Genomic DNA, 15,920 nt, shown 5'->3' on the forward strand with positions numbered 1-15,920 from the left:
ATATATGTACGTATTTTCATTCATTACCAAGATTAACAAATTTGGGTACTATGAGATTTACTCACGTATATCGACCAGCGTCGTAGTTCACACAGGTTCCAGTTTGGCATGGTGAAGAGACACATGGATCTACAGGGATATCACACAGTTCTCCAATAAATCCTTGCTGACAGACACATTCGAAGGAGCCAGGTGTGTTTCGACAAACTTTGTGTTCTGGACAGACAGGACGATTCTGCATGCATTCATTCACATCCTGGTCACATTCATCTCCTTGATAACCCATTGGACATACACAAACGAAAATATGCTCTATTGGCTGGCAAGTACCACCATGATGACAAGGTTGGCTCTGACATGCGTTGACTCTCATCTCGCAATATATTCCAGTGAATCCCGGAGTGCATGCACACCTGAAACTATTATCACCTTCAATACATGTTGCACCATTTAAGCATGGATGATTTTGACATTCATTCTTGTTTATTTCACAGTTCCTACCTGTAAATCCTGGCATGCACTTGCATCTGTAATCATTATCTCCATCATAACACGTGGCCCCGTTTAAACATGGCTTTTCTCGACAGTCATTGTGGGCATTTACTTCGCAATACCGTCCTGCATATCCTGGCTTACACTCACAATGGACATCATCAATTCCGTCGTAGCAAGTTCCCCCATGAAGACAGGGATTGCTTGAACACTCATCTATATTTATTTCGCAATACATTCCACTATATCCAGGTTGGCATCTGCAGGAATAGTTGTCGATGCCATCGACACAAAGTGCCCCATTTCTACACATGTGGTTGATGCAGTCATTTCTATTGATGTCACAGTCCCTTCCTTCGAATCCAGGTGCACAATTGCAGGTGTACCTATCTGTTCCATCCACACAAGTTGCTCCATTTTTGCATGCGTCTGTGCTACAATCGTTGATGATAAATCCGCAGTCCGTTCCATAAAATCCAGATAAACAGTGACATTCATAACGGTCAGGCATGTCTGTGCAACTTGCGCCATTTTGACAAGGATGGCTATCGCATTCATCAATGTCAACTTCACAGTCCCTTCCAATGAAACCGGGGTTGCATTGACAAACGTAACCATTTATCTGATCCTGACAGGAACCCCCGTTTAGACAAGGATGTGAACCACACTCGTTTCGGTTGATTTCACAATTACGCCCTTCAAAACCCGGTGAACACTGGCAGTCATAGCCATCAATCCTATCCAGGCATGTCGATCCATGTCGGCATGGTATACTCATGCATTCATCAAAATTTATCTCACAGTTATTTCCAACAAATCCAGGTAGGCAATGACACATATACTGGCCTGCTAAGTCTATACAGGAACCATCATTCAAACAAGGACTGCTATTGCATTCGTTCATGTCAATTTCGCAGTTGCGCCCTTCAAACCCTACACTACAAACGCAGTCATAACCAGCAACCAAATCCATGCAGGTGGCACCATTCATGCAAGGGCGGCTGTGGCATTCATCAGCATTAATTTCACAGTACATCCCAATATAACCCGGCATACACTGACACATGTAACCACCGATTTGATCTATACAAATGGCACCATTCAGACATGGGTGACTTTCACATTCGTTAATTTCTGACTCACAAAACGAACCATAAAATCCTTGAGCACAGTGACATGAGAAACCACCAGCCATGTCACGACACGTGGCTCCGTTCATACATGGCATGCTTTGACATTCATCTACATTAATATGACAATTTTTTCCTGAAAATCCATATGTGCAATTACACCTGTAGTCATTTATCGCATCATGACAAATGCCTCCATTTTGGCATGGATGACTAACACATTCATTAAAATTTGTCTCACACATCATCCCAACAAACCCTAGTGGGCATGTACATCTAAATCTACCAGCTTCATCGGTACAGGTACCACCATTCCTACACGGATGACTTGCACATTCGTCAATATTGACTTCACAGTTTACTCCGACAAATCCACTTGGACAAATGCATTCGTACCTTGCCACTTGATCCACACATGTAGCACCATGGATACAAGGGTTGCTGAAACATTCGTTTTCCTCTATTTCACAGTTCATCCCTATATAACCAGGCATGCAGTTACACCAGTATCCACCAGGACCATCCATACAAGTTCCATTGTTCAAACACGGATGACTTGCACATTCATTGATATTTTGCTCACAGAGACGTCCCGCGAAACCATTGGGACACACACACATATAGGCATTGAAACTATCAACGCAGGTAGCACCGTTCTGGCAAGGCAAGCTGATGCATTCATCACGCTCAAGTTCACACATTTTACCGACATAACCGGGTGAGCAATGACACATGTAATCATTAACTTTGTCCTCGCATCTTGCGCCATTTTGACAAGGGTGACTCGCACATTCATTCATTTCAAATTCACAAAGTATTCCGTAGAAGCCAGGTGCACAGTGGCACATGTATCTGTCGATCTGATCCTGACAAGTTGCTCCATTTCTGCAAGGGTGACTTGCACATTCATCAATATTTTCCCCACAGTTTTTCCCTCTGAACCCTGGAGTGCAGTCACAATGGTAATCTGCTATCTGGTCTAAACATACACCACCATTCAAACATGGCATACTTTGGCACTCATGAATATTGTTATGGCATTTTTTACCATCGAAGCCAGGGGGGCAGAGGCATCCAAAATCAGCAACTTTATCAACACAAGTCGCCTCGTTCGCGCAAGGATTGCTCCTGCATTCGTCTCGATCAGTTTCACAGTTCCTCCCTTCAAAGCCAGGACTGCAAATGCAACGATAGCCATCAATACCATCTTCACACGTAGCTGCATTTAAGCACGGCGAGCTTATGCATTCATTTTTTTCTATTTCACAATTCATCCCAAAATAACCAGATGTGCAATTACAACGATAACCATTAACGCCATCCACGCATCTAGCTCCATTTTGGCATGGATGGCTCGAGCATTCGTTGCGATTTGTCTCACATTTATCACCAAAGAAACCAGGAATACAACTACACTCATAGTAAGCGAGTCGGTCTGTGCAGGTAGCACCGTTCAAACAAGGGTTACTTTCGCATTCGTTTATTTCTCTCTCACAGTCACGACCAACATACCCAGGGACACAGAGGCAGTGATAGCCAGCAACTTGGTCAACACAATGTGCACCATTTTGGCAAGGACGACTAGCACAGTCATCATGATCGAACTCGCAGTCACGACCATAGTAGCCAATCGGACAGTCACAACTGTAACTGTTCTCAAGATCCCTGCATGTCGCTCCGTTTTGACAAGGCATACTTATACATTCATCCCATTCAAATTGACATTCTTTTCCAAAGAATCCAGGTCGGCATAAGCATCTATATTCTTCAGTGCGATCTTCACAATAGGCACCATTCTGACAGGGTTGACTTAAACAATCGTCTATGTTAACTTCACAGTTTCTCCCCATGAACCCAGGCATACATTCGCATTCATAATCATTAAATTTGTCTTGGCACATTCCTCCATGTAGACATGGATGTGAGGCACATTCATTCTTTTCGAATTCGCAGTTTGACCCATCATATCCCGGTACACACTGACACCTAAAACCCCCTGCTACATCAACACATGTAGCATTATTCTGACATGGCAGACTGGAACACTCGTCAATATCAGTCTCACAATTTAAGCCGAAAAACCCTTCGGGACATACACACTCATAACCATCGACCCTATCAATGCACGTTCCCCTATTCAAGCATGGATCGCTCCAACATTCATTGATATTTGTTTCACAGTTACGACCACTGAATCCAGGCGAACAATTGCAAGTGTAATCATTTACAAGATCCGTACAAGTTCCTTCGTGTCTGCAAGGAGAACTTGAACATTCATCCCTTTCTATTTCACAGAAGACACCCATGAAACCGATCGGACAAACGCAGTGGTAACCGTTCGCTTGGTCAACACACGTTGCGCTATGTAGACAAGGTGAACTGTTACATTCATTTATGTTTATTTCACAATCTCTACCGTGAAAACCAGGCATGCAATCACATGTGTAGTTGTTAAGCAAATCTATGCATACACCGTCATTTTGACATGGCACACTGCTACATTCATCAATTTCACGACCACATTCCGGCCCTGTGTATCCCGGTGCACATTGACAACTGTACCCATTGACACCATCTACGCAGACGGCACCATTTCTGCACGGCTGACTTATGCATTCATCAATGTTTATCTCACACCTTATTCCATCATAACCATCCTGGCACAAGCAAGAAAATTCGTTTACTCCATCGAGACAAATCCCGCCATTTTCACAAGGAAAGCTTTGGCATTCATCTATATTAATTCTACAATTCTGTCCATCAAACCCAACAGAGCAATTACATCTATATCCGTTGTCCATATCTATGCAACGGCCACCATTATCACATGGGTGGCTGGCGCATTCATCAAAATTAATCTCACAAAGTGGTCCTTGGAAACCGGGAAGACATTGACATGAATAACTATCCAACATGTCTTTACAGAGAGCGCCGTTTCGGCATGGGTTACTAAGACACTCGTTGGTCTCGTTCTCACACCTATTTCCCTCGTACCCAGGAGTACATACACAAGTGAACTTGCCAATTTCATCGATACAGGTGGCTCCATTTTCACACACATTCACACGGCATTCATTGATTTCATATTCGCAATTTCTACCAACAAAGCCTGGTGTGCAAGCGCAACGATACTCGTCAAATCCATCAATGCATCGTGCTCCATTTAGGCACGGATTGCTTAAACACTCGTTTTTCTCGTACTCGCAGTTTGGTCCATCATACGGTGGTAGACAACAACAGGTGTAGCCATCAAATTGGTCTACACATTCCCCTCCGTTCTGACATGGATTACTACTGCACTCATTTATTTCAAGCTCGCAGTCTTTCCCTTCGTATCCGGAAAGACAGTTGCAAATATAGTCCCCAAGTAAATCTTGGCATTGTCCCCCATTTCGGCATGGATCACTTTCACATTCGTTTGTCTCCCTTTCGCAGTTGATTCCCTCGTATCCAGAACTGCACTGGCATCTGTATGCATCGATGACATCATCACATGTTGCTCCATTGTGGCATGGGTCACTAGCACATTCATTAGTTTCATTCTCACACCTATCGCCATAAAAACCTGGAACACAGAGGCATGAATAACCACCAGCTTCATCTACGCATGTGGCTCCATTCTCACACATATTGACAATACATTCATTAATCTCAAACTGACACCATCGACCAATGAATCCGCGCGGGCAATCGCAGATGAAACGATTCAGACTATCTCTGCATGATCCTCCATTTAGACAAGGTTCACTCTCACATTCATCTGTTTCGAGCTCGCAATTGTCTCCTTCGTATCCTGGTTCACAACAGCAGGTGTACCCTGCTAACTGATCGACACACTCAGCACCGTTCTGACATGGAGAGCTCCAGCATTCATCTATTTCCACCTGGCAGTCACCACCTTCATAGCCTTCGGTGCAGTTACAGAAGTAACCATTGACCTCGTCGAGGCATTGGGAGCCATACTGACATGGATCACTTACACATTCATTTACGTTGACTTCACAGTAATGCCCCTCAAAACCGGGAACGCAATCACATGTATAGTCAAGTAGTCCATCGACACATAGTGCATCATTCTCACAGAGGTTATTCTCACAGAAGTCGATATCAATTTCACAGTCACTCCCTTCATAACCCATCGGACATGAACAATCATATCTATTTAAATAGTCCGTGCAATTACCTCCGTTTTGACATGGATTACTGTCACATTCATTGATTTCATATTCACATTTGTCCCCACCATAACCAGAAGGACAGATACAAGTATAGCCATTAGCTCTATCATCACACGTGGCATTCTGCACGCAAGGATTACTAAAACATTCATCTATATCAACCTCACAGCTATCTCCTTCAAATCCAGCGGTACAGGAACATAAGTACCCATTAAGAATGTCCTGACATGTAGCACTATTTTGACAAGGCGCACTCTCGCATTCATTTATTTCCACCTCGCAGAAGGTTCCTATATACCCTTGGACACACGTGCACATAAAATCAGCCACCATGTCTATACATGTAGCTCCATTTTTACACTCTATGCTGGCACACTCGTTTATATCTATTTCACAGGTGTCGCCTTCATATCCAGGATTACAATCACATTCGAATCCATCTATCATATCTATACATTGTGAGTTATTAACTGAACATGGGTTACTCGCGCATTCGTCTATTTCATCCTGACAGAGAACACCCTCAAAGCCGGAAAGACAAGAACAATTATACCCCGCAACATGGTCATTGCAAGTAGCATTATTTTGACACGGCATACTCTCACATTCATTTATGTCTACTTCACAGAACAGTCCGTCAAAGCCTTCCCTGCAGTCGCATTCGTATCCAGCGATCCTATCTAAGCACACAGCTCCATTCTGGCAAGTATTGTTTGAACATTCGTCAATGTCGATCTCACAAAAGATGCCATCATACCCAGAAGTGCAATCGCAGAAGTAACCGGCAATGACATCTACACAGGTAGCTCCATCCTTACATTCGTTACCAACACAGTCATCAATATTGTCCTCACAGAGATCTCCTTCGAATCCATCAGTACAGATGCATGTAAATTCATCCACTCCATCCTCGCAAGTAGCGCCGTTAAGGCAAGGGACTGAAATGCATTCATTTATGTTTATTTCACAGTTGATACCATTAAACCCACCAGGACACACACAAATATAGCTATTCACAAGATCCTGACAGGTGGCACCGTTACTGCAGGGGTTGCTGTCACATTCTAGAATTTCACTGTCGCAGTTGACACCTTCATATCCGTCTGCACATGTGCACGTATACCCATTAATGATATCAGTGCAGGTACCACCATATTCACATGGTAAGCTTGCACACTCATCTGTTTCTGCTTCACAATCAACACCAAAGTATCCATCAGCACAGTTGCACTGATATTTGTTGATCTGGTCGATACAAGTTGCTCCATTTTGACAAGGACTGCTATCGCATTCATTGACTTCTGTCTCGCAGACTGTTCCTTCATAGCCACTGAGACAATCACATTGGTATGTAGCAAACAAGTCCTGACAAGTAGCACCATTGAGACATGGGTTACTAGCACATTCGTCGATTTCTTCACTGCATATTTCTCCCTCCCACCCATCCACACAGTCACATCTAAATTCACCAATCAGGTCGACACATGTAGCCTCGTTCACGCATGGGGAACTCTCACACTCGTTGATCTCTATTTCGCAGTTGGTCCCAATAAAACCAGACGCACAAGTACAGCTATACCCACTGGTAGCCAATTCCGTACAAGTTGCACCATTTTGGCAAGGAGAGCTGAGGCATTCAGATGCGATTTCACAAAATTCTCCGCTAAAGAAATCGAGACATGAACAGCTATATCCAAGGAATCTGTCTTCACACGTACCACCGTTTAAGCAGATAACGTTATTCGTAATACATTCATTTATTTCAGTGGTACAGTCCGAAGATGGGTCTTCATAGCCCTCGAGACATTCTTTGGATCCATCAGAATCACATGTGTAGTGGCCGCTATCCCCATCCGTATCCTGGCAATATATACCGCAAGAGATGCCATAGTAGTAGTTGTCACAATAAAAGGCATACTCAACTTCCAAACTAGAAAAGTGATAAGATAGAAAGAAAAAATACATCTGTCAATTTGATGTTTGTTTGGTTACTAGTTAATAATAATAATAGCCAATTTTTTTATAGCGCTTTTCCCAGAATGGATCAAAGCGCATTACAGCATATCATTACCCCGGTCATTGGATTCATTTCAATCCCGCACGAAAAGTACACAATTTCCATTCCCTGGGCAGTATTCCTTGCATCTATCGCAGCCTCATTATGGCGCTGGCAAATTCAAACATACAATATCTTTCGCATCCTACCGGGCACCCATTTAGCACCTGGGTCGAGAGTGACAAAGTGTGGATTAACGCCTTGCCAAAGGACGCTAGACCGCGGTGGGATTCAAACACACGACCCTCTGTTTACAAGGCGCGAGTCAGAACCACACTCCACTGCAGTTAATGCAGAAACACACACACACAATCATGATACGATATGCGCTACACATGAACTGTGTACTATCATTTCGTATTTAAACACATAGTCAAATTAAGTTTTCACAATTTCATAATCATTGTAATTCTTTCAACACAGAGACATGCTATATACATTGCCTTTTGCTATGTGCATTTTTTTTAAACAACCGCACAATTTCATTAACACAAATAAAAGGTTTTGTGGCCAACTTACCTTGTTTTCGAGATCGTTCTAGACCCGGCAACGAGTAAAGTTTCCACAATGGCGAAATCAACAGATGATTCTGGTGTACCCGAAATAATCGTTGTGTAGCTGTCTACCAAAGTTGTGTCATCATTGTCCACATCAACCACTGTGATGCGAAGTTCTACAGTACCCTTCGTAAAAATAGAAATTAAGTCTGACATTATTTATTACAAAAATAAGCAAACACAGGAAGCGACCCGTGTAAAATTAAGATTACCTGCAGGGGCAGCGGAGGCGGGGGAGGGGAGTGACCAAAAAAACTTCACCGGAGGAAAAATGTCCTTATTCACAATGGAAAATGCCTTTTTTCAAATAGAAATGTGCCCTTTTTCAAAATTAAATACTCTTTTTGAAGTAAAGCATGAAACAATTGAGGTTAGAAAATTACAATTTTTTGGCTCGCGTTTCGCGCTCGCATCAATTATAATTTGTCTTTATTAAGGTACTCACTCTGTTCCTGGTAACAGTGTTTAGAATATCCAGTTTTTCAGATGAGAAAATCACAATTTTCTTGCTCGCGCTTCGCATCCATAACTGTTAAGTAAGATACATATCATTTTTATACAAAAATGCCTAAAATGTCCAGTTTTCAGGTTGGAATATTACACATTTTTGGCTCGTGTTTTGCGCTCGCGCCATTTATTGTTTATTAAGGTAGTCATTCTGATCCTGGTTAATTAAAATGCCTAGATTGTCCAGTTTTTTTTGTTAGAATATCACAAATTTTCAGCTCCCGATTCGCACTCGCATTATTCGCTTGGTGAGGTATGTAGCCCGTATCCTATTCACGAGTCACTAAATACAGTCTTTAAAAGGTTCCTTTTCTGGTTAATATATTAGAAATTTCAGCTCACGCTTCGCGCTCGCGTTAATTCTTTAGTTAAATTCACGATCCTTTTTCTGCTAGGAATGTTTACTTTTCATGTCTTATTACATGAAATTTCTAAAAGTTTAAGCTCGTGATTCGCACTCGCAACATCTCGCAAGGATGTCCCTTTAACAATATATTTAGGTCCATAATTGACCAAAAGGCGAGTTTTACAACCTTGGATTTAAATTTCTTTCCAAAGCGTTCGCTAGCGAATAATAAAAACCTAAATACATGTATATATCAATCACAAATCACTTTAAATTTTTTTGCTCATCTTAATCACTACAAAACACACAACTTCTTCACACAGTTGATATTCTCATTGTGAAAATATCCGTTTGCAACAAAATGCCCTTTTTGGCATATAAGATCCCCTTTTTGCCCCTCCCCCTCCCCCAACGTAAATACGTTCCGCCGCCTCTGAATACTAGTAAATTTCCTGTGTCATTTATCTTATTTTAGTTCTATGCAAAAGATACATACTATAGATGTAACTTTGTTCCAAAGGAATGATTTTATATTACCAAATAATATTTTTATATTTTGTTTGTACAGTATATGCACTACATATTTTTTCATCATTGAATTAAATATACTAATTGGTTTGGCATGATCACCAACACAAAAAGTTTTTGTTGCATCGAAATCGAAATATTTTTTTGGTGAATATCTGAAAAAGTCAGTTAAAGGAAAGTTCTTCGATAGAAAATACTATTGAATGTCTTTGTCTACTTATGGTCGTCTAATTAAACCAAACCTCATGAGTAATGAGAAAAGCCGTTATTAGCTATCAGTTGAAAGTCCCAATGATTTCATTTCAGTATAACAAAATCATGCCAGACAATGAACTATTATCGATTAAATCCTAATCCATGCATATTGAATATCATCACCATAATATTGTTTCATGTGAATTATTCAAATCAAAATTATCCTTATGAACGAAAACTTACCGGCCAAGAACTGAAGGTTGAAAAGATAGGGTTGGTCGTATTGCCTATCAGGGAACTAAAATTTAGAGCTGAAATGTCTTCTCCTAGAAGGCCTGTATAAACATCCATGTAGGTACATGATCCAGAGCTGTTTGATAACAAAATGAAATGGATATAGGATGATGCTACCTAGTATAACTAACGGACACCCCCCCTATCCCACATAAAAAAAAACAGAGAGAAAACCTTTCCCTGAATATATCTCAGGTGATGTATGTTCTTTATTTTCCCTTTAGAAGGTCAAGACTTGTATTCATAGAGACCCAAATAGGAATTGTGGATATACTGTTGTTCTTGTATTTGCATCAAATTTACACAGTGGGTTTTCAAATTAATTTGTTAAACACATTTATGGCAATTATGATATTTCAAAAGTTAAACACATTTTATTATACTCAACTATACTGTCAAAAAATCCTTTAATTCTGCAAATGTTTATATTTCTACATGATTTATTTCTTTATCACGAGTGCATTCTCATTCCGACTCGAAAATGAATAGTTTCAGATAATTGGTATCAGAAAGTCAAATTGAGAGATCAGATACATTATTAAAGCATGTGAACGAAATATTTTGTAATCTTTTGGAGGAAATTAAGCGGAGATCAATTATAATTCTCACGAATGATGTTATATCAAGAATGATTTTGATTTAATATTTCATTTATCTTCAACCCCCATTACTTATTCCATAGTTATTATATCACTTAATAGCTGGCTGAGATAAGCTATTCCCTGCACATTTTAGCCGGAGCTTTAAAAAAGTCGTTCTCATTGTTGATAGTCTTGGATGATGAAGAATACGTTTATGAATTTTTTCTTCTTCTTCTTCTTCCCCCCTCCCCCATCGCCTTTTAAACCGTTTTTCATTTTCCTTCTTTGTTTCCTTTCCTTCCTTTCCACGTGTCCTTTCCTTTCCCCTATTTACACAAACTCAATCAGGAGACACTCTACCCCACCCACTTCTTATACGCAAATGCATGTCTCTGGTATCATTGATGCATACTTTGAACCCCGGGGGCACTTACTTTTTTTTGTTTTGTAATAATATTTATTAATCATTCAGTTCAAAATCAAAGTGATGGTACATTGTAAAATATTACAATTCAATATTAACATAACACTGATCACAAAAGACAAATAATGATCCATAGTACAAATAATCGTATAAATGTCATGCTATTAACATATTCATATACAGTGGATAAATTCAGTAACAAAAAAATAACCATTTATAACCAACATAAATTCACAAAATCATACAATAGTTATGCAGAAAATTGATTGCTCAACATTGATTAAACTGAATGAAATTTACAATAAAAAAACGGAAAAGGGTTCGAGTGCACACCCCCACAAACACACACACACACAGACAAGACACAAAACAATTAAACAGTAAAAAATAAAAAAAATAAAAGAAAAGTAGAAGGAAAGAAAGAAAGAGAGAGAGAAAAAAAAGTAGGGAAAAAAAAGAAAGAAAGAAAGAAAGGAAAAGAAGTAACATGCGAAGTAAGGAAAAGAGGATAGTTTAAATGACAGACAGACCAGCCAACCCCGCACGTGTGCAAACCGGGCAAAGCCATCATTTTCTCATCCTTCTTAATTGTTTTTAGGTGTTTCCACTTTTTATAGTGCTGTGCTAATGTTTTTCGCTCTATAGCAATTTTCTTTTCTTCTTCTTTAATTTTAAAAAGTTTTTCTTGTATCTCTTCAGCAGTTGGTAGTTTATGATTCCCCCTTCCGTGATATATTAAAAATTTGATGAGTAAAATGATATGATTTAATAATTGTCTATTTTCTGTTGTCTCTTCTAATCCAACATGGATATCCTTCCACTGTAAGCTTTTAAGAATCGGAAATTTTAATATATTGCTACACGATCTCCATAATACTTAAACCATTTCACATTCATAAAAAATATATCTATAAGTTTCTTCATCTTTACCGCAAAAAGAACATTCATTACTCGATACGAATCGAAACCTATATAAATGGTGGTTAACAAAGATAATATTGTATAATAATTTATATTGAAACTCTCTTAGCTTATTATCTAATGTGCAATTTCGATTTCTTTTTCAGACATGTTATATGACGATTCGAGATTGTAAAAACTGACAGGAGTGTCGGCAATCTTGTTTATACAGCCGTTTTGAACAAACTGACTCAAACTGGAAAACATTTTTAAAGAAAATAATTTCAATCTTCAAACCATCAACTATGGTACTATTTTTTAATTCGACTTTCCATTCCATAGGAACATGTGCAAATATTTAATTAATTGTTACTATTTCGTCGTCGTTTAGACCCATAGATCTAAAATATGTATTTGATTCAAGTTCACCATGTTCATCTACAATATGGTGCAATTTGTATGTTTTTTTATATTTTCATGAAAATACGCTTTTCCTGCATTTTCAATATACCTGTTATCGAAAAAAATTCATTACTTTTATTACTTATGTTCTTTTTGATGAACACAGTTATATCAAACCAAGTACTTAACATTTCCTGGTAGTACTTTGGAATTTTTATATTGATCATATCAGGTGTAAAATTACAGTAAAAAAATTAAATTACCAACTAATGGTATTAGCAGAAATTTGAAATATTTTTTCATTTCCTTTTGACCCACATCACTCTCTGTACCATTACAAAGAGTTTAATTCCCCCTTGTTTATATCCTAGATACAATGTGTTTCTTTTAATTTTATCTTTTCCTCGCCATAAAAAGTCGAAACAAATTTCTTCAATTTCTTTAAAAGTCCATTCCGGCATAGGCGTTAAAGAGCTTACATATATTGATTTAGAAAATGCATATGTTTTAAGCAGATGAATCTTTCCAAACAAAGTTAGATCTCTTTGTTTCCACCAATTTAATAAATTTCTAATTTTGCTTAATATTTCTTTATAATTCATTTCTTCAGCAACTTCAGGATTTAATGAAAAGACAATACCTAGAATTTTAACCATATCAACTTGTTTCCCAAAAGGGAAAGGGTGAGTAAGGCTAACAGAGGGTCCTAGAGGCAAAATAAACGTTTTATTTTTGTTCATCCTGAGTCCAGATGTCTTCTTAAAATTTTCAAGAATTCTAATCTATAAACTGAATCTAAATCTTCTACGAATATAGTCATATCATCAGCATAAAGTATTTGTTTAATTTCATTTCACCAAATCGAATACCCTTTACTAGATTATCATTACGAACACAATGCGTTAAACATTCTTTACAAAGTATAAAAGGTAAGGGGAGAGGGGATCTCCTTGTCTTAGCCCCCTCTCGATTGCAAAATAACCGGTCGATTTTCCCCATTAAAGACACAACTCAGCGAGTTGGTGTAAAGAACATTAACCCAGTTACTAAAAATCGGCCCAAAATCAACAATTTAAGCGCCTTTTGAAGAAAGGAATGTGAAATTTAGTCAAACGCCTTTTCAAAATCGATTGCAACTAAGTATCCTGGGGCGGTATTCTGAACATTGTCTTATCTTATCTCAGAAATATGACAAAATCGGTATTCTGGTGGATGTCATAACTTCTGTCACAAAAATTGTCATAAATTTCGTCTCTTCTCTTTAGCGCGCACCAAAAATACGCGGTTTTAATGCGCGTAATCCTTTTATATAAGCAAAAGATATGACAAAAGTTATGACAGGGGGTAGCAGTCATAAATTTTGTCATATCTTTTAGTACCAAATATCCCGATACCCTGCCGACTGAATGTCAAGCATATAACGATATCATTTAGATTAGATTGTGGTATTAGTTTCACTCATCATCCACTACAATTTTTAAAATTATTTTTTCATGCTACAATTAGTTAGGCCTTACATATTAATTTCTCCTTTTTTCTCTCTGTTTTCCTTATTTTTCTACTTTTCTAAAATCCTTCACAGCTCCCTGTCTCTCTTTGTAATTAAGCGCATCAATATTCGCGTAGTTGCGCGATGCCAGCAACAGAATTGGGGATACCCCCTACCTGTCACGGGGCATTTCTATTGGCTAGAAGGGCTCCCACTGGGAACTAACGATGATTTTGATTGGATTGCTTCCGAAAAGATGGGCGGGAACTTTGAGAGATATGACAGGGAAAAGACAATGTTTAGAATACCGATTTGTGACAATCATAGCGGTGTCACATCTCGGAAAGAAATGACAAAATTTATGACAAAAGTTATGACAGTGTTTCAGAATACCACCCCTGGTTTATTAAAATTTAATGTATGAAAATCATATCGTTTACTATTCTTACAGCATCGCCAATATTCCTATCATTTAAGTAACCTACTTGGTCGTCTGACACAATATTATCCAAAATGGTCTTAATTATTTTCAAAAGTATGTTGGTTAGGATTTTATAATCTACATTAAGCAAGGAAATTGGTATATAATTGCTAAATAACATTGGATCTTTACCTTCCGTATGTATAATTGTAATTATTGCTTGTTTTTGTGAAGGTGACAATTCTTTATATTTCATAGCATCACTAAAAGCATTTAAGACTAGGTCACCTATTACCTGCCAATATTTAATATAAAACTCGACATTTAAACCGTCATTTCCTGGTGATTTATTTGGTTGCATTTCTTTTAAAATTTCAACACAATCCCCCTGGTTTATTTTCACTTCGCAATGATTATTTTGGTTCTCGCTTAGTTTTGACAAGTTACTAGGAAAAAAACAATCACCAGGTCCTACCTCTCCTTTAGAATATAAAGAAGAATAAAATTCTTTGATTTCTTTTAAAATACTAGTTTCGTCATTAATTACATTTCCATTAACTTTAAGTTCTTTAATAAAACCCTTCCGACCATTTTAATCTACCAGTTGTTTAAAATATGCAGTTTCTCGTCCTCCACGTTCAAACCATGGGGCTCGAGATCTGATTTTTATGCCTTCATTTAAGTACGCATAAATTGTTTTTAGCTCACTTCTTTTTCTTGCCAAAAGATCAATCAAAATATCATTTGTGTTCGATGGTGTTTGCTGTAATTGAATCTCCTCTTCCAATTTCATAATTTCCTTTCTAACTTAACAACCTTCTCTTTTCTTTCTTTAGCTTTTTTCTTAGAATATTTTCTTGTGAAATTTCGAATTTCTATTTTAACATAATCCAACAGTATTTAAGTATCCATAATTTCTTCAAACAGCCGAAGTTCTAGACGAGTTATTTCCTCTATCATTATTTTAACATATTCTTCATCGTAACATAGGCTATTGTTGAATTTTCAGTATCCTCACTTACATTGGCAAGGGGATACCATGCACGACCCCACCCCCCCATTTTTTTTTGGTAATTACTGTACTTCCTTTTCCCAAATTGGGAAGAAATATCACCAATTTTGGACTATCTTTTGACTGGCGGAAGGATTAGGGATATTTTGCTGTTTGAGGTGATGAATCTGCTCCCCCGACGATGTCTTCAAACACGCCAATTTATTCTCAAAATGAGCCGGTCGAGGGACCCTTTTCTGGTCAGATATGAATTGCCAGATATAATTATATCCTATCCACTGGTAGTAAACATTCGACCCCGAATTTCATCCTTATTTTTTATGATTTTTTTTAAAGTGCCAATTTAACACACGAGTCTATGGGGAATGAATTAGGCCTGTGATACCTGTACTTGTTTAGGGTGTCAAT

General features: G+C 38.4%; 1 protein-coding gene across 1 annotated transcript in view; it reads right to left on the reverse strand.

The window, feature by feature from the left end:
• Positions 1-15,920, reverse strand: part of LOC121410756 (fibrillin-1-like) — a 29,532-nt gene that overhangs the window by 7,087 nt on the left and 6,525 nt on the right. Inside the window, exons 3-5 of the mRNA XM_041603040.1 lie at positions 10,233-10,359; positions 8,376-8,539; positions 66-7,730 (exon numbers count right to left, since the gene is read on the reverse strand). Coding sequence (XP_041458974.1) covers positions 66-7,730; positions 8,376-8,539; positions 10,233-10,359 — 7,956 coding nt within the window. The remainder of the gene's footprint in view (positions 1-65; positions 7,731-8,375; positions 8,540-10,232; positions 10,360-15,920) is intronic.

This window comes from Lytechinus variegatus, chromosome 3 (genome assembly GCF_018143015.1).
Source record: "Lytechinus variegatus isolate NC3 chromosome 3, Lvar_3.0, whole genome shotgun sequence".
NCBI classification, from domain to species: Eukaryota; Metazoa; Echinodermata; class Echinoidea; order Temnopleuroida; family Toxopneustidae; genus Lytechinus; species Lytechinus variegatus.